Below are 26,161 nucleotides of genomic sequence, written 5' to 3'. Positions count from 1 at the left end.
TTGGTGAACGACAGAAGATTAGTAACAGTGGAACGGGCAGGACGAAACTCGTACTGTTGGTCTAATAAAACTTGCTGAAAGTGATTGTAGAGATATTATAAAAGCAAATACAAGACATACGACTCGATTTTCCTTGTATATGATATTCAAATAGGTTGCAACAAAATACATTTTAGATGCAGATTAACACCACACACCCATATAAAAAAGGTTCTTTGCATGCACTATTTGAGCTTACATTGATAATGAGAATAGTAACATGTGTGTTCTATGTCATTTAATACGAAGTTGAAACGTGAACATTCACAGAAATATATGTTGAAGCCTTGGACATTTTTATTTTATTTATTTAATTTAAATTAGGACCATAATGACCAATAATAAACAGATTAACGCATCACGATAAATATCATATCATATCCCTTCTTTCATGAAACATCTAAATAGACTCATGTTATTTAAAAATATATTTCTAACCATTCACAAATATTTATAGCAACAATCGTCCCTTAGCACTTACTTTTTATATTAATAGATATTTTAATTAAAAATAATATTCTAGCACTTAGATCCTTATCGGTGCTTTCAATTTTCCATCGCGTTTGGTAGATATCTGTCGACGTTCATCGCCGATTCATGGAGTGAGGTCTCGACCCCACACGGTTATTTGGACGATAAATCTAATTGCCAATAAGTAATAGCAACATTGATCAAAAGATCATTAGTAAATAGGGCCGGCGCACAAAGGGCTGCCCCGAATATATGTACGCGAGAAGCGAAGGAGAACAACCCCAAAAAGAGGGGAACAGTGATTGAGCTACTAATACCATTGAGAATACTTTACCTGACCGCAATATATAAATATAAATGTGTTTTGTTCGAATATTGATCTATGATTGTATTTATTTTTTAATTGTGTCTTTGGATATTAAATGTGGATAAGTGCATAAGTGTAAAGATCGCAGAAAGTATTAATATGTAGTAAGTATATCAAGAACATTAAAGACACGAACACACAGAGAAAAAAATAAACATAATAATTGAGTAACGTTATTAACTGCTCGTGCGATTTAAAAGTTGTTTGAACAGTTCCTGTTATTTTTAAATTAAACTTTAAATAAAATTGATTTAAGATCAATACCTAAAGTGTAATATGCAATAAGTGATGAGTCATCTTAAAAATATCTACTTTTATACTTTATAATCTAAAGCAAAGAAAAAGCCGATTAGGAAGTGGTTTGGAAAAAACACTATCTACTTATATAGGTCAGTAGACAACAAAATACATGTAGTCAGAATGATTGCTAAAATTTAATAACAGACAAAGCACCAGTAAAATGATTTTCACAAAATAAAGAAACTGAATTAAAACAGTTGATACATAGATTAATTTCAGATAGTGAAACATTAAAAAAAATACGATCTAGTGCTTTTAAAAAAAAGTTTTATTGTGCGGATTCTAATAATAAATTAAGTGCCAAATAATTCGTTGTGCTTCTTTTACATTATAACAAAAAGGCTTAAATAATAGTATTAGAGCTAGCTAAATACTGTTGTATCTCTAACATAAAAGTATCTGAAAGCGACTCAATAGTAACCATCTTATCTTCAATATATTAGATTTGCAACTAAGTATTTTACAATAATATATCTGACAAAATAAAATTATGTTTAAAAACTTGTATTTTTTGGATTAGTACTAAATTAGTACTAATCATTATTAGTTGTATGTAAGTATATAGATAAAATAATAGCTGTTTAATTTTCACATTTAACAAATAATTAATTACTTTGCATTTCAACGAGTATCCCATACAATTTATAGGAATAAAAATTGCGTGTCGATAGTAATTGACCCTTTCTCAACCATAACCCTAAATTTCGATTAGTAACGTAATTTTAAACCCCTTGTTACTATTATGCAGCGATGCGTTACATAAACATATAATACGTAGCGCCAATTTTACAGATAAAATCTATGTAAATATAACCCAAATTATGCGTAGTAAATATTTATATAAAAAATAAGCTTAATACTATGATACTTTATTGCTCAGTAATCATGTTTCATTGCAATATTCTATAATAAATGCTGATCGTTCACACTTTTATAATTTAATTTTTTAATAATACATATTTGATATAAATCTATCTGTCCCTTATAAAAATAATAATAAATACACATATGTGTGTAGCTCGTATTTTTACACAAGAGCATGTGTTAGTGGCTGGCAGGAGAAATCAAGCGGAATATGGTTTTGTTGACCATCTTATCTAGGGGGAAGATGAAGGGTCCACACGAGGGGGATGAATAACAAGTGAACATCGGATCTGGCAGTAAGCTGAGATTTTTCTTGTCGCATGATTTAACTCCTTTTGATCCGAGGCACATTTTCACCCTCTCTCCTCGCAAAAAATACCATCACATACCCTGTTAAAGAAAAAGTTTTTTTTCCAATGCAAAGTGAGACTCTAGAAAGTCGGTATATCGAAGCGTGACCTAATCATGACACGGTGCTTAGGGTAACACGATACAAGTATTATATTTCAAGGAATATTTATGGCATGTTTTGGCTTTTATGTCGGTATTTATAAGGATATTTTAATTGAATTTAAAATGATTCGTGATATTTTTTAAAAGAAAATTTATTGGAAAATATATTTTTTATAAAATATTACACAAAATCGATGAAATTGTGGTGACCACCCATAATCCATTAACTTGTACAAGAATAGTAAAAACTATTGTATTTTTTTACTCTACAAGCCCAAAGACTTAAAAAAAAGGAAATTAGTTAAAGAACTAGCGACGTATCTACTTTCCGAAAAAAAACATTAAGAAGGGATTTATTGTGAACGGCACGATTAATGAGAATTATTGACTTCACTTCTCAAATTTCTCGAAAATTCTCGAGAAATATTGATGAATAAAAAATGTATGTAATACACTAAATTCTTAAAATAATCTTTTAACGAACACACACTGTATAAAGTAGAATCGAATATTTTAGATATTTTAGGCCACTAAACAGGTGCATAAAATAAGAGAAATGAAAATCTGCTCCAGGATCCTTATCAACATGGTGTGATACTATGGACCCATTTATAAAATTAGAAAAGTATAACTAACTTAACTAATCAAAATCATGAAATCTTATATCTCAAATAAATATTTGTTTTTTTTTAAGAAGGTGTCCGACAGAGAAGTTTATTAGGTCCCTTACTATACCTACACTACACCAGTGAATTACCAGATGATGAAAAAATATGACAGCTTTATTTTCAGAATATTGAATATTACCAATCGAAACATAAATTAAATATATGCTAGCGTACCTCAATGGACAAATAATTATTTTCTCTAAGCAAGCAAAGTATCTGTGAATGACACTAGATGATAAACTGCACTGGAAAGAATACGGGAATAAAAAACTATGTTGGCTAATGGGAAGAAGCTCATCGCTTCCATATTAATACTTTACAAACAATATCTGTTCTAACCACAGAATAAAGAATATATAGAAGCGGCGCTCGCGGTAAAAAACACTGAGTCAATGAGTGTGCGATGGATCTCCTCATTCGTATTAAATATTATGTTCCGTTATAGTGTGTAAAAGTACTAGTATAAAAATACGTTTTACCTAATCCAAGAAAACGGTTTTTTATGCGTCATTCAATACGTTTTGCGCGTATGCTAGACCGATGTTTAAAATTTATATATGAGCATTTGTACGGAACGTCCGTTCTAGTTTATTCTCTGTTCTGTGGTTCGAACCAAGCAATCACCTCGACTCGACAAGAGTTAATTGATGAAGACCAGGTGTATTATTAAAGTCACGTTCCATGATCATTATCGATAAAATGTAAATATCTGTTTTTTTCTACTAAAAGAAAATCAAGAAAGCTCAACACAATAATAATATTCACATAAGCGCGGTATTCAATCAATCTCCGATTCAACTCCAACAAGTGCTGCATAACATTATATTTCTCTTGTATATGTGTGTGTTTTTAGTGTATTGTTTTATTTTTCCATTCTCCTTATACATGGCAATAAACAGCGAGACGCTGTAAAAAAGCCTGCGTGACTTTTCGGCGTGCATTGATTCGTTCGTCAGAGTTTACGAGTTCGATCGCGGGGGAAAAGAAAGAAAGGTGTTCAGGGGCGCCAACAATCGTGTTGCGAGCTCGCGTGGGCCGGATGTCCGACACGTGTTACGGACCCGCCGGAGACCTATATTTCCGTTTTATTTAGTAAGCCATGCAAATAAGACGCCGGCTCACGGTTCACGTACACACGTATAATGTGTATATAATAATAATAAAAATCATTAGCAACGACCCTACCCTTAAAGTATTCTGGACTATCGCCGTATTCCAAAATGAAATATACAACAATATCAGCGATGAGCAACCTTCAGTCTACCAGGTGGTTAAGTGCGGCCCTCCAAGACTTTTCAATAACTTCCATGAATTGAAAATAAACCGATTATTGTTATCAAAATTAAGAAATTTCGTATATGACTTCTATGTGATATAGCCTTATATATGCATTATAAATAAAACTAATCACAAGTAGAGTTGTCAACAGTCGAAATTTAAATCGCCGTTCTGGTTCCGGTTGAGTGCTGAATTGTCCCGGAATTTTTGAAAAAAATATAATAGCTCCCGCAGCATTCCTAAATGAATAAAAATATTTCCGAAATTACCATTTTTGAGCTGTCCAAGTTTAGAGCTTTATAATGTTGGCAACCTTAATCACAATTTATCTTAATGTGCAAGTTGATTTATTATGTTTTTAGAACAGAAAATGTTGCTCATTACTGCTCTAGATTATCCGGGCTAATGCTGGGAACGAAGTGCATGGATAATTGAAAAAAACCGATCCAAACTAATTATTTTTTGTTAGTTTTAAAATATGTATAATTAATTTACAATAGATCATTTTTTAATTTAATAAAAAAATCTGAAATTTTCGTTTGCTTTTGATAATTTTTCAATGGTTTTCGAATATCACTACGAATTTTTTCAAGAGATATTATATCGCTATATTCGAAACCTCTTTGGTTTATGTAATCCAGAAAATTTTAAACATAAGTCAGTGTCGTCCTGTGAGTAATTAAATTTTTTGTATTTTTTCACTTGTATTCTTACAAACACTCCCTTCTTTTTATGCTTAATTGCCAATATAAGCGATATACCTGTCATTAAAGTATTAGATCATTTTAATCGCGAGCAAACCCTATCAAAGCATTTAAAATTTTCCATTAAACGCTATATTCTAAATATATTACTTGTAACATCAGTATCTATAGAATAACATTTCTAGTTATACTTTTGACCAACATTATGCTATTCTATGTATAGCTCCACTATGCTTATTTTATCTCAGAAATTGCTCAAGCCCTCATTTTCCTATGCAAGAATTTTGAACAGTAAAGCCGTTATATTGATGATATAATACCTTGGTCTATGGGTTGAATTAGACTTGTATAACATTAGAAGGTAAAATGTCGTTTGCTTTCAATATGAATTTATTCGTATAAGAAATAACACTATCTAATAACAATAGTGCTTTCTCTGGCTACCTATTATTTTTTTAATCTTTCACTTCAGGAAACTTCTGGTTTTAAATTAATCTTTAAAGATCTCTCATTCATCCATGCTTATTTTTAATTTTTATAATTAATCAATTTTTTTAAATTCCAAGTATATTTAGAAAATTAGAGTATATTAGTGCTTTTTCTGTTTTGGCAGTTTCACAACACAATAAAAGTATAGCAAATATATATTATATATATAATGTATTTTTTTTCGAATTGAAAAGTTGTTATTTGAACAGGCAATGCGAAAATTGAAAAAGGAATTAGCCGCACTCGAGCCGTATCCATCCATTCGTGGATAATTCCTTTGGAAAATATTCGCCTACTTTGAAACATTCCTTTCAATCGTGTCATTTCTATTCACGCCGATGGAAAAAGGCCGAAAAATATATTTTCTCTAGACTTTTCAGTCAATGGGAGCACTCAACCCGCATCCCCTTCGCCTTCGAACACACTCACCCCCAAAAGGCGCCCAATATAATACACCAACAGTCACTTTTAAGAAAAAAAATAAGTACCCTACTTAGACGTGCAATATTCTCCATTATCGGTGACGATATGTAGAATATAAAAAATACATATCTTAATTTGATTAATGGCATTGTAGATATTAAAATTCTGTAAGCACAAAAGAATACTCTGGCCATACAGATTTTAATTTAGAATCTTGTATCATGTACCAGTCGCATTTCTATAGTTTTTACATTTAAAGTTCAATCAGAATAAAACGGCTGTAGTATTTTAATTTTGGGTCACTATAAAATATCGTGCTTGGAAGATTAAAGTCTGTGATGAAAGACAGTATAAATATAAACCCAATACAAAATGTAAACTAATCTAAAAATAATTGTTCGGGCGCAATCAGAAAAATAAAATACTGTACAAAAAGTAAATATTTTGAGATCAATTGACAACCTACTATCGCAAAATAAATAAATTGATATTTAATAATTGTAAAGAGATTTTTTAGGTGGTATTTAAAAAAAATATGCTCTGTAGCAATTGTTTCTTATTTATGTTTATTTTTGAGTGTCGAAATCCATAAATAAATTTGAAACCGCAAATATAAATGATTCACTATATTTTTTGAGATAAGACCCAAAAAATGTATCTAAGCCAATAAAAAAATGAGCTATAAGAGCTGATTTAATATGAAAAACAAGCTTGAATAATTATCATCTACACAAATAATTATATTTGGATATTTTTCTTAGTGTAGCTGAGAATGATATTTTCATTTCAGATACTATTTTTTGCTCAAACAAACGGCAAGATTTTCCTTTGGCGGCAATTTATTCCATAACGAGAAAATAAAAATTGATTTGTTCCTCGGGGCGAAATGGCAATCAGCGCTCTCGCGGTGCACAACCCTCCTTAACCCCTAACGGTCTTAGTGAATCACCCTCGGCCAACAATGGCGATTAATTTTAAACCGTGGATAATGACCGGCCCACCCTCTTTGTATTTAACATCGTTTTGATTGCTTTGCGGCTCATAATTATCTCGTTCTAGTCTACGGACTGACACTCTCGAGCACGCAAATGAACCCATTTTTATATCACAGCTCATAATTCATCACCGCTGGGATTTGAATGTAGTAATAATTAGGGGTGAATGAAAATAAAACGCATAATATTTATTAAATAATATGCTTTGATTTTCTTGAAAAAAAAAGAACAAGCATGTTTTGATTATTTCGTAAAGAGCTGCTTATAAAAACGATTTGAGAATAATTCCTCAGTTCTATATTTAGAAGTTAAAATACAAAATATACTTATAAATATATTTTTTATTTAATAAATAATAATCTAGATCAGGGCTTCTTAAACTATGGGTCGCGATCCCAAATGTTGTTTAAAAAAAATATTTAAATACATAAATTAAAATTAAATAATTTAAATATTTTTTTCAAGCTGCTCATTATGATCATATAACTTTTACTCACTGCATTATTTATTGGGAGGCCCTTGCAGCAAAAAAACATGAGCACCAGAATTGAACAATGTGCTTCAGGATGCTGTTAAGATTATAAATTTTATTAAGAGCCATGCCCTTAATAGCCGCTTATTTTTAAATCTCTGTAAGAATACGGATTCTTAATATACAAATTTATTATTACATGCAGAAGTAAGATGTATATTAAAAAAATATTTTTGTTATTAAAGGACGAAACCAAAATATTTTTAACCGAACAAAAAAGTGATCTTGCCGCTTTTTTTTTCAAAATTACCTATGGCTATTCAAGCTGAGATTAACATTTAGAAAAGTAGGGTAGAAAAGGATTCGTTTGAAATGTTTTCCAGTATCGACAATTTTATAATCAAGAAAAATCATTGTAAATCTTTTATTACAAAAATTATTATAGGTCAGTTAAAAGCGCTAGAAACACAGTTTCGTAAATATTTTTTTGATCAGCTACTATATAAAGCTCAAGAGAAATTCGCTGAGCTTTCGTGTGACTCAAACTTAAAACTAGATTTTCCTAAAAAAGCTCTTGACTGAATTCTGGATCGGAACTAGAACTGAATTTCCTTCAATCTCTGATATGACATTAAGTGTTCTTCGGCCATTCAAAACCACATATTTATATGAAATAACTTTTTCAGCTTTAACACATATTAAATCCCATTATCGTTCATCGCTAAAAAATGTTGAAAAGATTTTACGTCCAGCAGTGTCAAATATTGCACCAAGATTTGTTATGCAGTAAAAAGCAAGCACATCTGTATCATTAAAAAAACATTTTTCCCTTTGAATTTTGTGTACTTAACCACTTAACGACTGCGCTCGAATATATTTGAACGGACTAAGACGACCAAAATGCCAGGGCTCCAATATATATATTTTGCTCAATATTCTCTTTTATTTATGTTATAGCAAAAAATGCAGGTTTGATGAAAAATAGGGCATATAATTTTTGTCACTATAATAAATACAATTTTACAACTTTTTGTGCAACTTTTAATTATTTTGTATTTTTGTAAATTTCTAAGCAAATTCTAAAACCATATTTTTCATATGTATCTATATTGTTACTTAATCAATAAATCAGCACAAAATATTTATATATCATTATTTTTTATTTATCTGGGGTTGCGAAGAAGCTCACAATCATAAAATGAATGAAAAAAGTTTAAGAAGCCCTGATCTAGATGTTTTTTTTTATTACGAACAAAACGTTTTTATGCTTTAAATTTACGACAATTGTTTGTTTGTTCATATCATTATTACCATTAACAGAAATAAGTATAATACATCATTGGGAACGTTGCTGAAACAAGAAGATAAATAATGAGAGATGGAAAATTAAAATCAACAGTCAACTATTATTACGAAACAGAGATAAACTTTGCCACCGCCTCTTCAAAGTAAACCATTCAAAATAAAACTATAAGTATAATAAATAATACACATTTTAATAATAATCATACAAAACTTCATATACTAACAAAAAATTATTTTTATACCAAAAAATAGTATAAAAATATTTAGCTTTACCGCACTAACCCACTAATCTCGTGGAGGTAAGCATTAGAAAATAATGTTTTTAGGTATTATTTAAATACATTTGCATTGAATTTTGCTGACTCAAAACATATCATAGATATTCAAAATAAATAAGTTAAGATTGATTCTACCCAATCAGTATAAATATTACATCCTCTATTAGTTACATACAATCACACATCGGAGGGTCTAATAAAAGAATGCGTTGCGCGTCTACCTTCGTCACGTCCGCATTTAAGGATGCTGGGGATTAATTACGTGATTGGGTGGAGAGTTCTTAAGGACGAGCTTAGATTAACAATTATCCCCTACATAACGTCCGTGAAGTGTTGTATTTTATATACGCGAATCTACGTACATAATATACAATATGTAAGGAATAAGGCAATTATTATCTTATGTAGCAATTGCTACGCAATGAAGAAATGTAATAATCGAAAAGGAAATGAAATGTCGTACGGCAATCGCTAACGATTGCTTCCCTATGCCGAGAAACGATTGAATTACGGAGGCATGGCATTCATCAAAAGTGCATCGTATCCAATATGTAAGGGGGATGAGAATATTCCTTTAGCTTAATATGGTTACTATGTTTTGCAATTTGGATTTAAATTATATATTATAGTATGAAAAGGCGAAACATGTGTAAGCATTTCGATTTTTATAAAATTAATGAGAGATTCAATTTAGTATATATAATATATATTAATAAAAAAAAATATTTTTAGAAATTAACTATATAAAAAATTTCAGAATTTTTTAGCGTATATATATATATATATTATATACATTAAAAAAATATTGTATCTTTTAAGTACAAATACATATTCTCCCATTTTATATTTCAGAAAAATGTGACGTTTCTTAAATTAAATAAATTGTTTTGATAAATTCAAATTTTTTGACTGAAAATCAGAAGTGTAATGAAAAAGTTCAGACGCAAATTTTTATCATTGATTTAATTTAGATACCACTAACGTAATATATATTTTAAAATAATTAAATTCAACGATTTCTGTAATCGAATAGATTGAATCTAATGTACAAGCTCTACTAGAGGTTTTATTTATTTTTATATTAAACAAATTTTAAATCATTTAAATACAATACATGCACAAAATTTATAAATATTGCGAAAATAAATTAAATTTAAATAAACTATATTAATATTGATTAGTTTGGAATATAATAAAAGTACAAAGTAAATTTATAAATGTAATAAACATTGAAAAGTCACATATAAGCAGAGGTATTAATGGATAGGGTCCACCGGCGGACCTCGAAGGGTCTGGAAGTCGAATATCTGGCGTTTCCATCAGCCAGTGCAAATATTTGAATTTGTTTTCCCGACGTGTTTGTTGAGCACGGTCAGTTACGCTCGGCACATAAAAGCTTATTCCTGTCGTCGTATATTATCCCCGAAAGCTCGCTATCTGCCCAATTCTCTGTCTTTGCCCCAATACAAGCAACATAAACATACACATAAGGCAAGTGGAATAAAAAAATAATTTTATTACATTTATTTATAAATAATTATTATTTAAATATTATTTTGCTCGGAAAGAAAATTTTACTTAAACTATTCATTAGCTGCCAGATAAACTTTTCCAGTCCAATTTAACAGTGTATAGACACAATCAGAAGATTGGGAAGGCTTGGCGTATCCGCATATCCCAGCTGAATCTGAGTCGATTTTCTCGATCATTTGATAACTGGAGATAAAAATGGATGTCATACGACTACAATATTTGTAAAATGCACTGGTTATCCAGAGCTCAAGTAGTAAAAATCAAGGAGCTTAACACGAAAGTTTGCTCTTGCTGACTGTCATTTAGCACTTCCTGGACGGAAAAAAAATGATCCAGAATACAGACGATGAGAGAAGGGAGTTATCGAAATATTTTAAATGAAAGTCTCCAAAATTTTAAGAAGAAAATTATATTTAAAAATAGATTATACTTAAAAGTTTTTATTAACTTAAAATTTTGTTTTATAACGTTGGAATCATTTAACTCATTCGCATGATAATAAAATACATTATAGAAAAATAAATAAAGTCACTATAAAAATATTATCAATATCACTGTAATGTATTATTGATTGAAATTTTATAATTATATGAATTATTATATATTACTTTGATGATCATGTGTTAAGATAAAAAATATATTTTCTGCTAAATTAATTTACTACGTCCATCTATACGTAGACTTATATAATGTAACATGAATTCACAACCATAGCAAATATTTGTAAAGCAAACAGCCGTACCGTTTGCAGCATTATTGCAAATACTCCCCTTGCGCCGGATAAAGTGCAATGTCTGCTCATGATGGTGATAAAAATTCAACGAATGTGTACCAGGGCTTTTCAAGGATTATTACTCGAGACCATAAGTCACTCTTTATTATAACATATTTAATTTATAAATTTAAGATTACGAGGGGCAAATATAATGATATTAGTCAATATAATTTTTAGCAAGTGACAATAAAGTTTGCAAATGACATGTAATATATACGTTTTGAATATTATAATTATTAGTCTTATACTCTATTATATATTATATATCCTATACGCCTAAACTGAAGTAAGAAATAAATTATTAAGGGAAGATAAAATGCCATGTAGGGTTAAAGTAAACAATGAGAAATGAACTATTAATTAATTCCTTCGGGCGGAATACAATGGAGGATAGCATTTTTATTGCCAAATATACTCGAGTACACTTTCGGTGTGGGGATTAAAGGGCATTTTATTAACCACGGTGGCATAATAGGGACAATGATGGCATTATCTCTGAGATGTTCATACAATGTGTACATACCTGGCTGCCTAAGATGTGTGTGCGCCTCCAGCGTTGATTTCGACATAGCCGATAGGGAATTTGTGCCATAACCTGCGAAAAAATATTTTTTTATCAATCAACAAAATTTTATACATTATCCCGAAATTAATGTGTTTTTTTTTTAATTTCATTTTTAACAGCCAGTTGTAATTTGGCGGTTGATATACCTAAGAACGTATTTTGAACGACTTTTATTTCAGGATTACCTAATATAAAGAAACAGTTATACAGTCCAAGTATTTATGATAAAATAAATGTTAAGTCGTTTAAAATTATTTATATGATTTCCAGCCTTTCCAAACTGTACTTATGACTGATTAACGCTTCGGTACATATTTGTTAATAGGTAGTTTGTAAAATAGTAACAATTGTTAAGATCCGAGATTTCCCTTCATTACTTTTGAGATGAGTTGGTATTTTTTATATTATTTTTCTTAATTATATTTTAATTAGTTATGCAGATGATTGAACCCCTCACAATGTAATAGATAATATCTCATATAAAAATAGTTTAAGATATTAGAGAAATAATTAATAATATGAAATATTTACGAGTAATTATTGATGAAAAAATAATTTGAAAAAACAGACAATTATACAATTTTGTAATAAAATAGGTGTATTGTATAATATAATATAATATGAGTTAATTAATAACACAAAAATACATAGCCTTACTTTAATTATGATGCAGCACTATTTTATACATGTAGAAATAATAAATTATTCTCAGTTTTTCGAAATTTAGATTTATTCTACAATAATGTATTAATATTATTGTATTTTACTGATTTTATTTATAAAAATTTGCAGTAATATTTATGCATTAATTAGAATATTAACTAATGCAAGGCATGATACCAAGGCAATTATTATTTCATATGAGTACATAGTTATTACGGCAACGTTACAAATGAGCGCGAACAAATGGGCGTGCGTCAAAAGAGCGCTGCATTATTAGGGCTGCGTCATAAGAGCGTTTACCAAAGTAGAGTACGCTAGGGATAAGGATTTCGGTGAATATGTATGAATGTTTAATTGTCAAATATATTTTACTCTTAATACCAACTGCTTTATATTTTTATTAAATTATAGGAAATGTAAGTGTATCACTACTAATATAATTGTAAAATATTTTTGTATATGTAGAGTACGCTCGGGATAAGGATTCCGGTTTGTAATTGTGTGCGTGAACTGTGTGGCTCAAAACAATTTCGCTCAGAATATTTATTTTTTTTATTTTAAAAGAAAATATATGTTTATTTAACATACATACATCTGAGTTAAATTGTAAATTTCAACGGACAATTAAAAATATATTATATAATCGAAGAAACCAGACATTGATGTCGTTAATTAAATATTTGCAAAATTCAAAATCTTTCACTAGTCAAAAAAATAATGAAGTCTTTAGCTATTCTTCAAAAGCAAAAAGATATAAAATGGGGAAAGAAATTATTCGCAGATTGTTTTATGGCTCGACGACTCTATTAAATCATTAGAATCCATTGAATAAAATAAAAAATTATCATTGGCGCAACGATAAGAATAATAACTTTTTAAGCCTGACAGAGAATAGCGTAAAAAACCAACAACGTACGGATTAATGGAAAAATAATTGAAATATTTTAATCCACGGGTAAGAGAACGAATAACTTACAGTGTATATTTGAAGCCTTGATATAAATTAACCCATATATGCCTAAGAAATTTTGTTCTCTTAAAATTTCATTTATAAATAAAAAACAGTGGCATGAGTTTAGTGACCTACCCATGGGACAGTGGGCATATTTGGGTTTTAAATCAATATCAACACAAAATTATTTAAAATAAATCACTAGAGAAGATCGAACTTCTGTGCCACACTACACTTTAATGACGAATACCAGCGTTGATGAATCAGCGACTGTCCTTAAAAGAGAAAGCGAGACAACGAAGTACACTCTACATCGCTTTTCCCTCTCATATACATGTACACGCACACAATAACAAACCGGCATCCTTATCCCGAGCGTACTCTAGTGCTGTAACAAAATAGCATGTGTCAAATGCGCAGACAGCGCTTGACAAAAGAGAGCACGTCATAAGAGCGCAAAAATACTCGGAAAAAATCAAGTACAGAATATTTAAAGAATTAGGTATACAAAATATATGTAAATTGTGAGAAATTTCAAAAAATAAAAATTCACGAGATATAGGCGGTAAAATCAGTATTTTATGTGCCAGCGCGTAATGACGATTAAAATGATTAGTCAATGAAAACATTATTATTTATTAATTATTACATACATACAAAAGTATGGCTCCCCATCCCTATACGTACTATATACATATATTTTTACTAAAATGAAACGCTGATTTTAAATTTATCATTACATTTGTTCTGTAATGTTTCATTAAATTGACAAATAATTATCGACTCGACTTGGCAGGTATACAAAGGTCGTTCGACCTTTTTTTCATTTATTTTAGACAACTACACTTTATCGTGAATGGCTAAAACAAGCACAATATAAATTTTAAGCGCTTAGTGTAAGATAAATAAAATCATCTGAAAATAAATGTGATTGCAAAGCCTTAAAACATTAATTTTGCTAAATTCATTTTAATCATATTGTATAATTATTAAAAATGGAATTACCTATGATTTTTTAAATACCTAATTGTAACCCTTTACAAAAAAAATTCACCGCTGTCCAGGTGCATACCAATGCATGACAATGATAATCGGATATCCCTGTCCCTTTTTTAACTACCTTCTCTGTATACAGTCGTGAATTTAACCTATTTAAAACTATTTATTTAAAAAAATTTACCAATTGTAAAGCAATTTTTAGCCTCATTGCTATTTCAATTCATACACATTTCTGTAAGAGCATCTCTCAAATATTAAGAGTCAAAAATATAGACGGGCGCGTGCACCATGGAAAACATCGTCGAGTTAGACGCGCCTAATTTAATCGCAAAAATTGCGCTTTGTGCCCACCCCAAACCGTGACATGACGGAAAAGACGCAGAGAGTGGGTGGATTGTGGGAGGGGGTTGGTTCCGGAATTCATGTAACATTAACTTGAATAACTGTCGCTCGGGGGATGCTGCACGAGCGTGCGTGCAACAGTGGCGCAACACGAAGCGGGATGGGGTGGCTTGATCAAAGGCTTCTCTCTCGCTCTTCTCCTTTGCCGCCTCCGTGATTCTTTTGAACGACGGATTTCAAGTGTGGGCCGCAGTGACGATTACCTGGCAATTATCTCCGGCAAACCGTTTCGTCCCCAACGAGACTATTAAACGCCATTGTGCGTTCGCGAGCCCTTTGTCGCTCGAGTATCAACTCGAGGTGTTCGCAGAGAAACAATGGCAACGAAAAACGAAAGCCAATCCTATTCGACTGTCAAAGTATTTTATGGAAAACGACTCCAAAAATATCGCAATAAGACAGTCGACATTGATATTCAATTTTAATAAAATTCAGATTTATAACAATGGAGTAAGAATTTCCGATCTTAACTTTTGAGTAAAAAATATATAATAACTTTAGCATGACACTTTACTTTTTATGACACATATGCTTTGAAAAGTCTACATTTTATAGAAATGCATCCCAGAAAAATCTGAGAATTACATATGTCGATAAATTTCGCTCGTGTAATCGACAAAGTTAAAAGTAATTAGACAATTAAAACATGTATAGTATTGGACATGGATTACATAGAAATCTACCATATCAAATACATATTATTAAGCAAGATTTTTGTCTCAAAAAGCAGATACTATAAAATATCGATTAAAAAACAGCGTTTTTTGCTATAAAAAAGTAATATTTTTTTTTGTAATTAATACGTTTTCTTGTGATTTATCGATTTACATTAACCGATTTAACATCATATTTTTTTATGTGAAAATTAATGATCGGTTAAGTTCACCTCGGGCCCCCTCACCCCTTTTGAGTTCATTAAAGCATTCGCTTCAGACAAAAGGTTCATCAATTAAATATGTTCGAATTTACCTAAAATTAATATTAATGAAAAACCATCATTTTACAGAAGAGTAATTCTAAAAATATTACAAACAACAGTAAAAATTATCTAGTATTTCTAATATAATACCATTAGGGTGGGGGTGTCTTAAGCAAAAACTTCTCAAGAACCGCATATAGAATTTATTATTCATTTTTACTACTAGCACATACACAATAACACATTCTAAGCTTGCTTTTTTAGAGATAAGTGCACCAATCTGTGATGTTAAATAAGATGCATGTCTAAAATGTTTGCTTTAATTTTATTTTTAGAAAAAATAAAAATACTCATTAAAGAAACGTTATGAATGTTAATTATGTAGTTAAACAACTAATAATTAATTAATAAACACTTGAAATAATTTATCTGAGGAATAATTCTCAGCAAATTATCCCCCAAACTTTGAGGACGATTCACTAGAGGATTCACTACATATTACTCCCGTCCATGAATCAGCAGATCATTCCGTATTTAAACCAAAATAAATAAATTTATATATCGCATATAAATAAATAATGATTGGTATATATACGTAGTAATATATTCATACATAAATGTATATATTACTACATATGGCAAAGTTGAAATCATAATATTTTACGAACACCTGCCAGATAAATTATATTTTCACTGGTGAAAATATATTCCGAACAAATACTTTTGCGATAATCCGATAATTTCTGTTTTAGAATCAGAGACATTATATCAGGTTTCAGGAGGGGGGGGGGATGGCAAAATCTGCCATATGTGTATATATAAAAAGTGGATATTTTTTTATGTTACGATTTGAACGGTATCGCTGTTCATTCAGTTAACTATATATTAATAAGAAATAAAAGTCATTATATTTACATAATATGTTGTAGTATTTAATTTCTATAGAAAATAATACCAATAAATTAAAGAGTACGAAATAAATGAACACAAAATTAATACAAAAAAAATCCACAGAAACCGAATTGTGTATAAAAAATACGTAAAATAAATTAACGAAATATAATTATAAAAAAGTGTTAAAACAAACTTATACAAAAAAATAAATAAAAAATACTATGCAATAATTTACTATAAGTGCAATTAAAAAAATATTATGGAAAAAGTCGTAATTAACAAATTATTGAAATACCCACACCATCCCCTCCCAAATGACGTCTCTGATTGTGAGCTGCCTCAAGTTTATTGATAAAGCATTGAATAGGGTTACCAAAATAACCCTCAGATCTCCTTGGAGAAAACTGTGGCTTATTTACTGATGAACGATGCAATACAATTATATTCGCCCTTTTAACTTCACTAAAATCACGTTTTTTGCATTTTTTAATCAAATATTCAAGATAAATTATTAAATAAAAAATTGTAATGACAAATAATGGCCGATATAATGGTCGCTTAGGTGAGACTAAATAATAAAACATGCAATCCCATTTTGAAACTCTAGTGAGCAATAAAAAACGACAAACTAAAAATTTGTGACCATGGCAGGAGTACCACTGCCGAAATATCGAACAGTAAGTTTTAGTCGCGATGAATCTTAAGATTTAAATATATTGTATAAATGCAATACATTTTAAGATATTTATATAAACTCAATCATTGCTATCTAAATCCTTATATTTGAATTGAAAATTGAGATGTAACCAATTTTCATCGCTTTAACAGTGAGTCACGAGTCACGCCACACTCAAAACATAACACGAAACTCGTTTTGCACTCATACAATGTTATTGATTTCAATAGTGGATATCCGCTCTGTGATATACTGTCGTCTGGCGACAGCATCGCTGCGATAATATAGGTATGTGTATTACATAAAAGTGTTGAAAATGTCTGGCGTCAAAAGGATAACTGTGCCCCGGGCGTTTACACCACAAAGCGATTCGTTGTCTTTGACACTTCACCCTTGCGGTATACACACAATCGAGTTCGGGGTACGAACCCGTGAATTTCGTATTGCGACAGGGTGAAGTTGAGCATGCAAATGGCTCCAAGGCGACAAACTAGCACAAACAGCCTATTTATTTATATTTCATGTGAAGTAGTTACTGTGTGTTATTTGTCATGAGCGAAATTAAGATTCTGCTAAGATCGCATTCGTTTTAAAATTAAATATCGCAAAAATGTTACTTATAGAAGTTTTATATTAAATTATAATGAAATAAACCTAATAACATAAGCACTATACTATCGTATCGTGCTCGAGAATATTTTACACCGAGGGGTGATTCGGTAGACCGTAATTTAACTTCGTGAGTAAAACATATGACACTGTATGATTATTTTCGCATTTCTGCTATGTGTACCCACCCCCATTAAAAATCAGCAGTCAGCGAGAATACAGGACTGATTTCCTCGGCTTGCGCCCGCGGGCGCTTTGTTTTCGCCGGAGTTCCAAATCAAAGGCAATGTATACGAGTAGCCCGGAGCGCCGACCCTTTTGAGCGACCGACCGAAAGCTTGTTTAGCGCCGCTAATATTGCGTTATCGCACAGCAGCCACTTCAAACGCGACAAAACCAACACATTAGCCGGCAAAGGACGCGCTTCAAAGGACGCGCTCAAAGGATATACGCCCGTACCGGCATTGTTTGGTATTCTGGACTAGAACCTCTTTGATGCGAAACGTCTTTCCGTGATACTGAGAAATATTTGAGAGCCTCTGGTTGGGTTACTATTAAAAGATTTTAGTAAAACTTCATATCGTGTAAATTGGCAGCGTTGCTTATAATATTAAAATCTCACTTTCCTAGGCTTTGTAATCTTAAAACATGCAAGAAAAAAATTAAAACACGCAAACATTTCAAATTGCATAATTTCAATATTGCATTTCTGTTGTCTAGTCAATGTGTTTTCAACACATTGACTAGACAGCTTTCAATAATCCCAGAGAGATATCGTTTACATTTAAAATACATACAAAAATATACGAAATACAGGACATTTGACAAGGTTTGTTATGGGTTAGTATGATTTAACTCGGTTATTCTTGAGTTATTTAAGCAATCGTAGACAGTTTGTAACATATGGCGGCCGATATATCAACCCTTTGGGTGCTCATCAAGGGTGAATAAAAAAAAATGAATTTTTGTCAGTAATCATAAAACTTTTTTCTTGTTATTTGTAGTATGTTTATTGCATCCTTTACTTTTGTTATTTGTAATACCATTCACACGTTTTCATTTTTCTGGTATATTTAATAAACCAGTGATCCATTGGTTTTACTTCTGTTATTAATTAATAATTCTAAAGTTTCTTACTTTACTAAATCAATTTTATTTTATTTTTTTTACTTTTCAGTTTTTCCTTTCTTAATATATTTACTACTGTTTTAAAATAATTCCATTGCTAAGCTTATTTTATTATTATTTATACTTATGTATTTCATAATATTTATTCCTTCAGATATTGCGATTATTTTTCTCGAGCTCACATCCAATCCTTACTTGATTTTGATATCTAAAATACATTGGCCATCGAAATATTTATTCGTCTAAACAAATAAAAAATCGTCATATCTTGATTTTTTATCTTTAGTATTTGTCTAGTGCAGAGATGTCAAACCTTTTAGATCTTCTAGGCTGCATACATAATTTATTATTTATATTTCACTAGAGTATGAACCCATATTACCAATGGTAGAATACAACTTGTTACACAAAAAACACATTATTTCTAATGCAAACACTGCGTTCGATTTTTTCAAAGTATATATCTGATTTAAAATCTATACATTATGCAAGTTCGCAAACAACTTGTCGATGTCAACTGAAAATAGATTAGCAAATATACTGAAATGCATTTCTATTTTTGATATGTTTATGTTTAATGTGTTTAATTCATATAAATCCACAAGAAATGTTAAATCAGTCATATTTAAATTCAAGTACAGGTTTTCTTTTTGAGTATGTAATTTAATCACCTCACTGAAGTAAAGTATTATATACAGTGTCTTCGTAGCTATTTTCCAGAGTATTCAGAATTTAGTAAAAGACGACATTTATAATATTGGCTATATTTAAAGTCGCTTTCTTGCTGAATATACAGCGGTATTTCATAAAATGGAATTTTGCAGTTTTCTTAGTTTGTATTTATCCAACCATTAGTGACTATATCAAACTTCATTCATGATAACTTCATGTTGCTTTTATTGCTTCATGCATATGGAAATATATATAAAGATCCTCATTTAATAGTAGAAAAAATGAATACATACTACATTAAGAGCATTGAAGAGATTGTGAGTTCAATATAATAATGAAGCATTGAATTTAAAATTTAGTATATATATAAATTCATAACATAATATATACATTAAAAAAAGGAACAAGTACGGATGAATTAGATGTAAATGTAATTAAAGAAACTTGGGAAATACTAGGAACTAAACTAAATTATTTAGTAAGTAAAGCACTCCTAATAATTTGAAGATTGCTACTATTATACCTATATCTAAAATAAAAAATAGTAAATAGGTTGAGGAAATGAGATCAATTAACATGTTGCCTTGTATAGAAAAAGTGATGGTAGAAGTAGTAATCAAACACATAAAGGATCTTATTATTTTTCAAAACATTCCATGTGAACAACAACCGGGATTCAGAGAAAGACTGCTTAACAAGTAGTGATAAAGGATACGAACAAAATCATTGGAGCAGTTTTCTTGGATTTCAAGAGAGCTTTCTAAACAATAGACAAAACATTAATGTTGAAGAAATTAGTGAAATAGTTTAAAGATGGTTTGATTATTATTTAAAAAGAAAACGTTAAAAGTTAAAATAAATTATGCATTTTCATAGATAAATTAATAACTCATGGTGTACCACAGGGGTGTAAATTGGGACTATTGTTATTTATATGATATATTAATGATGAAGTTAATAATGTAAAAAAGGGTAAAATACGTCTGTTTGCGGACGACATATTATTGTATTGCATAGGTGATAATATTAAAGGAGTTATAGATAATTTAAATAATGAATATAATTGAAATATGGTTAAAAATAATGTACTTAAACTTAATGTAAGATTATTAATTATAAACATATGTTAGATAATAATATAAAAAATGTTATAGATAACTTAATAGTTCATAATATGAAATATTGAAGAGTAATTGTAGATATAAAATTAAAGTTTAAGGAACATTGTAAATAGATATTAAAAAAATTAGTAGAAAAATAGTTATATTATCCAGAATAAAAAATATGATAAGTATTAACACAAAAAAATTACAATAGTATCATACTGTCGCATTTTACTTATTGTTCTTATTGTGTACTTATTGTGTTTAATAAATAAGATAAATGTTTTAGTATTTATATATAAGTTAGAAAATAAAATGTTACCAGAGTATATTAATAAGTATTAAATAAGAAACAAAGATGTACATAGACTTAGTACTAGAAAATTTAATGGTTGTTAGGTATAAGAAAACGAGTACGGCTCGGGGAATTATATACGGAAGTGTAAATTTGTATACTAATATTCCTAGGAAAATCCGCAAAAATAAAACTGTTACGGGTTTCCTAAATGGAATAAAAAAACACATTCGTGCATTATGAAATAAATTATAATATAAATTGTTTTTTTATTTTCACTTAATGTTATATGTATTTTTAGGTAAAACTTGTTTCATGTAAAAATTTTCTATTAAGCTGAATAAAATTTGTGAGACGAAAGTGCATTTTAGTAAACCTAGGAAACATCGGTTATATTTAATTCGATGTCAATTCTTCAAATTAAGTTATACGGTATTTGGATCATCAATGTTTTTAAGCAAAGCTATAGAATAAAGCTTAGAAAAAGATCTATAAGTTTTTATGGCAAATTATTTCTGCGACATTCTTTAATAAATTCATCGTCAGTAAACCGATTTGATTTTTTCAGAAATTAAATTTTCTGCTATAAATTTAATTTAATAAATAATCAACGATATTTGAAAACACTGTGACAAACTGAGTACACAAAGTGTGAATTCGACAAATTTTAGTATGACAAACAAGTGATATAAGTTCTGAAAGACTTTGGCTTAAATCCCATACGGACCATAGTATTTTTTATTTCTATCGTGTCTGAAAGATTTGAATTAGTGATTATTATATAATTATAATTCTGATTGATCATCATAAGTTAAATTTATCTAGATTTTCTTTTTATCTCACGGACTAGTATCACGATAATTAATTAAAATAGAGGTAGGTCATACATATCGGTATTTATTATATATAATTTAAATAATAATAATATTGCCCCTGTCGCTTAAAAACATCTTCGCCGACGGCGCACCGAATTGAGAAAGTTTGTGCAACACTGGCGCCGCAGCTTAAAAAGTCTTACGGTGAAGTAATTTCACGAAGTCACTAGCTTCACTGAATATAAACATTATATGTGTATCTACCTCATAATGGGGGAGTGGCACCCTACGTTTTGTTTCGAAATACATAACGGCTGAACGAAGTCAACTTTTTAACTTTACCCTCGGGGTTAATGGAATTCTATTTATGTGTGTGTATGTATTCTGATTTTAGAGCCAGTTCAGTGTGCAACTTCAACAAGCCTAGCACACAGTCCAGCTAAATAAAATTCGTTTTATTCATAACCAGGGATCGGCCGGCGTCAGCATTCTATTCAGTGATATTGTACATGCTCGCAAAAATTCATCTACCTAGAGACCTATGCATTATGATGTCGACAATTACAAGGCCACAAGAAATACCAATTTGTGATTTGGCGAAGGTACTGTTAGTCAGAGAACTGTAAAACGTTAGTTCGATAAATTTCTTATTAGCAGTATTAAGCTTGAAAATTAATCCCAAGGAAAAATTCCATCTGCTGTTGATAAAAAAAAGATTGAGTAACAATGTCGAAGCCATTCAAGAAACACATATTTGGATTTTACTTAGTGGCTTCTCATGCAACTGTTTCACGACATCTCAATCAAGATAATTCAATCGCAATGTAACTCCGAAACCAAGTTTGCACTCGGAAATATATGGTGGCAATATGGTGGTGTTCTGATGAAATTATTCATTGATCGATTCTCAAACCAGACGAGAGTATCACAACATACACATAGTAAGGAAATTGAAATTCTGCATAGGAAATTAACCATAAGACATCACATTTGGTAAACAGACTTAGAGCGATCTAATGGGGAATGAGAAACTCGTAATTTTTAAATATAAACTAATTAGTATTAAAAATTTGCCTCGTCCCTTACATATCCCTAACTTTTTTCTACATATTATCATATACTTAAACATTTAGACTTATTAATTCGAATAACAAAATTTAATAATCAGAGTGATATTATTAAAGGCTTCAAAACCTCTAAATTTTAATTTTAAGAATTTTAAAAGCGAGGGATTGATTCATTGTTAAATCGTTGGAAAAAGATAATTGCTGTAAATGGAGCATATTTTTATTATTAAAACTATGCGACACAACAAAAATCTGCCACTTCATATTAAACAATTTAACGTAGATTATTTGCTCTCAAAATGCAATTAAAAGCTAGTCTTAACATTTTTCCCCATTTCGAAAAAATAAATAAATATTTCAAGTCTAATTTTAAATTGTATCAGATGATATTTATTGCTGGTAGATTATTTTCATATTTTAATAGTATATTAAAATAGCAATCATTAAAAATAACTGTCATATCTATTATGGCAGCAAATAGCAAAATACTTAATTTAAAAACTAAATTTGATATAGTCTTAAGTTAATATATAAGCTAGTTAAAAAAATATAAACAATTTTCAATAAATTTGGAAGGTTTGGAATATTCTTATTTATAATAAATTTAATATATTATTGCGAAATTTGTAATACGTAAAATGTATTACAAACCGATAATATAAACATATAATAACCAGAATTTTTCATGAGATCTCATTAAAATTTTATCAAAAGTTATCAAGCACGATTTATTGTATACTTTTTTATAGTATACTCTAAATATATTATTAATTTTTTCAGTCAAGTACACATATTTTTAAGGTACTTTTATTTTTTTATACATTAAGTATGAAAATATTGAAGTTAATTGATAGCTGTGAGTCAAGTGTCAAATTTGTAAAAACTGAATTAAAAATCATATTAGGTTATCCCGACATGAATTGATTTTTCGATCATTTGATAAATGGGTGTTGTACGGTAACAATTGTCATAGAAGACAGTAGTTGTTTTAAGCTCAAGTAGCGAAGTTTAAACCTGATAAGCTCTTAAATCATACAATGACAGTAAGCTTATATTATGGTAATCTGGATCGCTTGCATGAGGAAGTAAAATAAATGTCTGTATTTGTCTACACGAGTCAAATAGTCTCCAAGTGGTAAAATTGAATTTCGATAAAATCATTAAACTTGGCTGGTAGATTTTATCTCATCCAGCTTATTTACTAGATCTTGTTTTTTCCGATTACCATTTATTTCGATCGATGCAACACTTCCTAGAAGGAAAAAATCAAAACGCAGATGATCGGATTATTTTGCAACAAAGCCTTTAACATTTTATGCTAATGGATAAAAAAAAATTATGAAGGTTGTATATTTAGACGAAAATTATATTTTGCATTATTAAAATACAAATAAACATTTAAAAGAATTTGTATGATTCATGAAAAAATTACATGCATGTCGGGATTACCTATTAATTAGCTTCGGTATTTAGTTTTAAAAAACTAGTTAAAATAATATATAAGTTAAGCTGATAAACACAATATATTAAAAAATAAATTATTAACACGGGTTATAGTTCAATTTGTAAAATTAATTTTTAATGCATATTTACTTGTTGACACAAAACGTTTGTTTTCGCGTGGAAAATTAATTTTTCCTTCATTTTGATGAAGCTTAATCATTACGCACCGCGAATTGGTAAAAAATATCATAGTACTCTATAAAAATGTATACACTTAAAACGCACAATATGGATAAATAAATATACTCACTAATAATTTATTATTCTGTGAAATTAAACAGAATTTTTATTGTATTATTTTATTTTGATCTTATTGCTTCGGTGACCGGCGTTATTTATTATTGAATGATTTATGTTAGTGGATAATACTGATCAAATTATTGTTTTTGCACTCTTCTAAAGAGTTCATGATTATAAGTATTTTGTAATCTATTTGCATGTTAATTACCAACGGAATGCGATAAATTTTAAATACGATAAAACTGTTATCGTATATGTATATGTTTGTAAACATTTAGCTTCCTTTTAGTTAAATGGTCTATCATAAACTATTATGATGATTTGTCATCGGCGTGGGTGTTGTTACATGCTAACGTTACACACTAAATAATCTTTCAAACAATTGTCCTATCACTCACTTTAGAACTACAAAGTTTTTTCATATCGTAAATATAGCTATGCATTAACTAATATTAATCATTTAAAGTATGAAATGAAAATAGTTTGAGACATAATTTTACATAAAATATATGTATGTATGTATTTAAGCAATCACTACAATATAAATAATACTAAGATTTGATCATATACTATAATAAGATAATATATTTTGTAGCAATTTTTTAAAGAGACTGTAACTCAAATTTTATGGAATAGATTATTCACTGTGTATCTTAATCCATTATAATCGATAATTCAATATTTTTGCATATTTTGCTTTAACAAAATTATTCAAAGAAAATAAGTCATATTTTTTAGTAAATTTTTGCAAGCGTGTTTTTGTGTTATTTGTAAACACAATGTTTCAATAAATTTGCTCTGTATATAACTGTAAATTTAATCATTCTAATATGCTTTGGAATTTTCTCTTCACAGCCTTAAATTAATAACATTTGTATAATGTTATTATCTAGATCAAAGTTGATCAACCTTTTAGATCTTCTAGGCCACATCGCTCAACGAAAAAAAAGGGCCGCATATAGAATTTAATATATATTTATATTTATTTTAGATTACAATGTAACTAATGTAGATTATTGCATAAAAACAATAACATTTTTAAGATTAAGCAGTGGGAAGTCATTTTTAAAAATAGTTGTTATACAAAATAGTTTTTTCTTATATTTGTCCTACTCATTTCAAAAGTTTTATTAAGAAATAAATGTAGAAATCTTGCTAAAAAAATATTAAATTTTAATATCAATTTAATTTAAACAATATTGATACGCGAGCCGTATGAACGAGCCGCATGCGGCCCGCGGTCTA

General features: G+C 29.5%; 1 protein-coding gene across 4 annotated transcripts in view; it reads right to left on the bottom strand.

Moving 5' to 3' along the window:
• The window catches only part of LOC148234289 (DNA-binding protein D-ETS-3-like), a 128,300-nt gene that overhangs the window by 14,527 nt on the left and 87,612 nt on the right, over nucleotides 1-26,161 (bottom strand). For all 4 annotated transcript variants that reach the window (XM_088187763.1, XM_088187761.1, XM_088187764.1 and 1 more), the window contains exon 5: nucleotides 11,938-12,009. In XM_088187763.1, the coding sequence (XP_088043889.1) occupies nucleotides 11,938-12,009 (72 nt within the window). The remainder of the gene's footprint in view (nucleotides 1-11,937; nucleotides 12,010-26,161) is intronic.

Source organism: Plectrocnemia conspersa, unplaced genomic scaffold (genome assembly GCF_051122295.1).
Source record: "Plectrocnemia conspersa isolate PC_06_02 unplaced genomic scaffold, ASM5112229v1 ptg000006l, whole genome shotgun sequence".
NCBI lineage: Eukaryota > Metazoa > Arthropoda > Insecta > Trichoptera > Polycentropodidae > Plectrocnemia > Plectrocnemia conspersa.
This window is presented reverse-complemented; position numbering and strand designations above follow the sequence as displayed.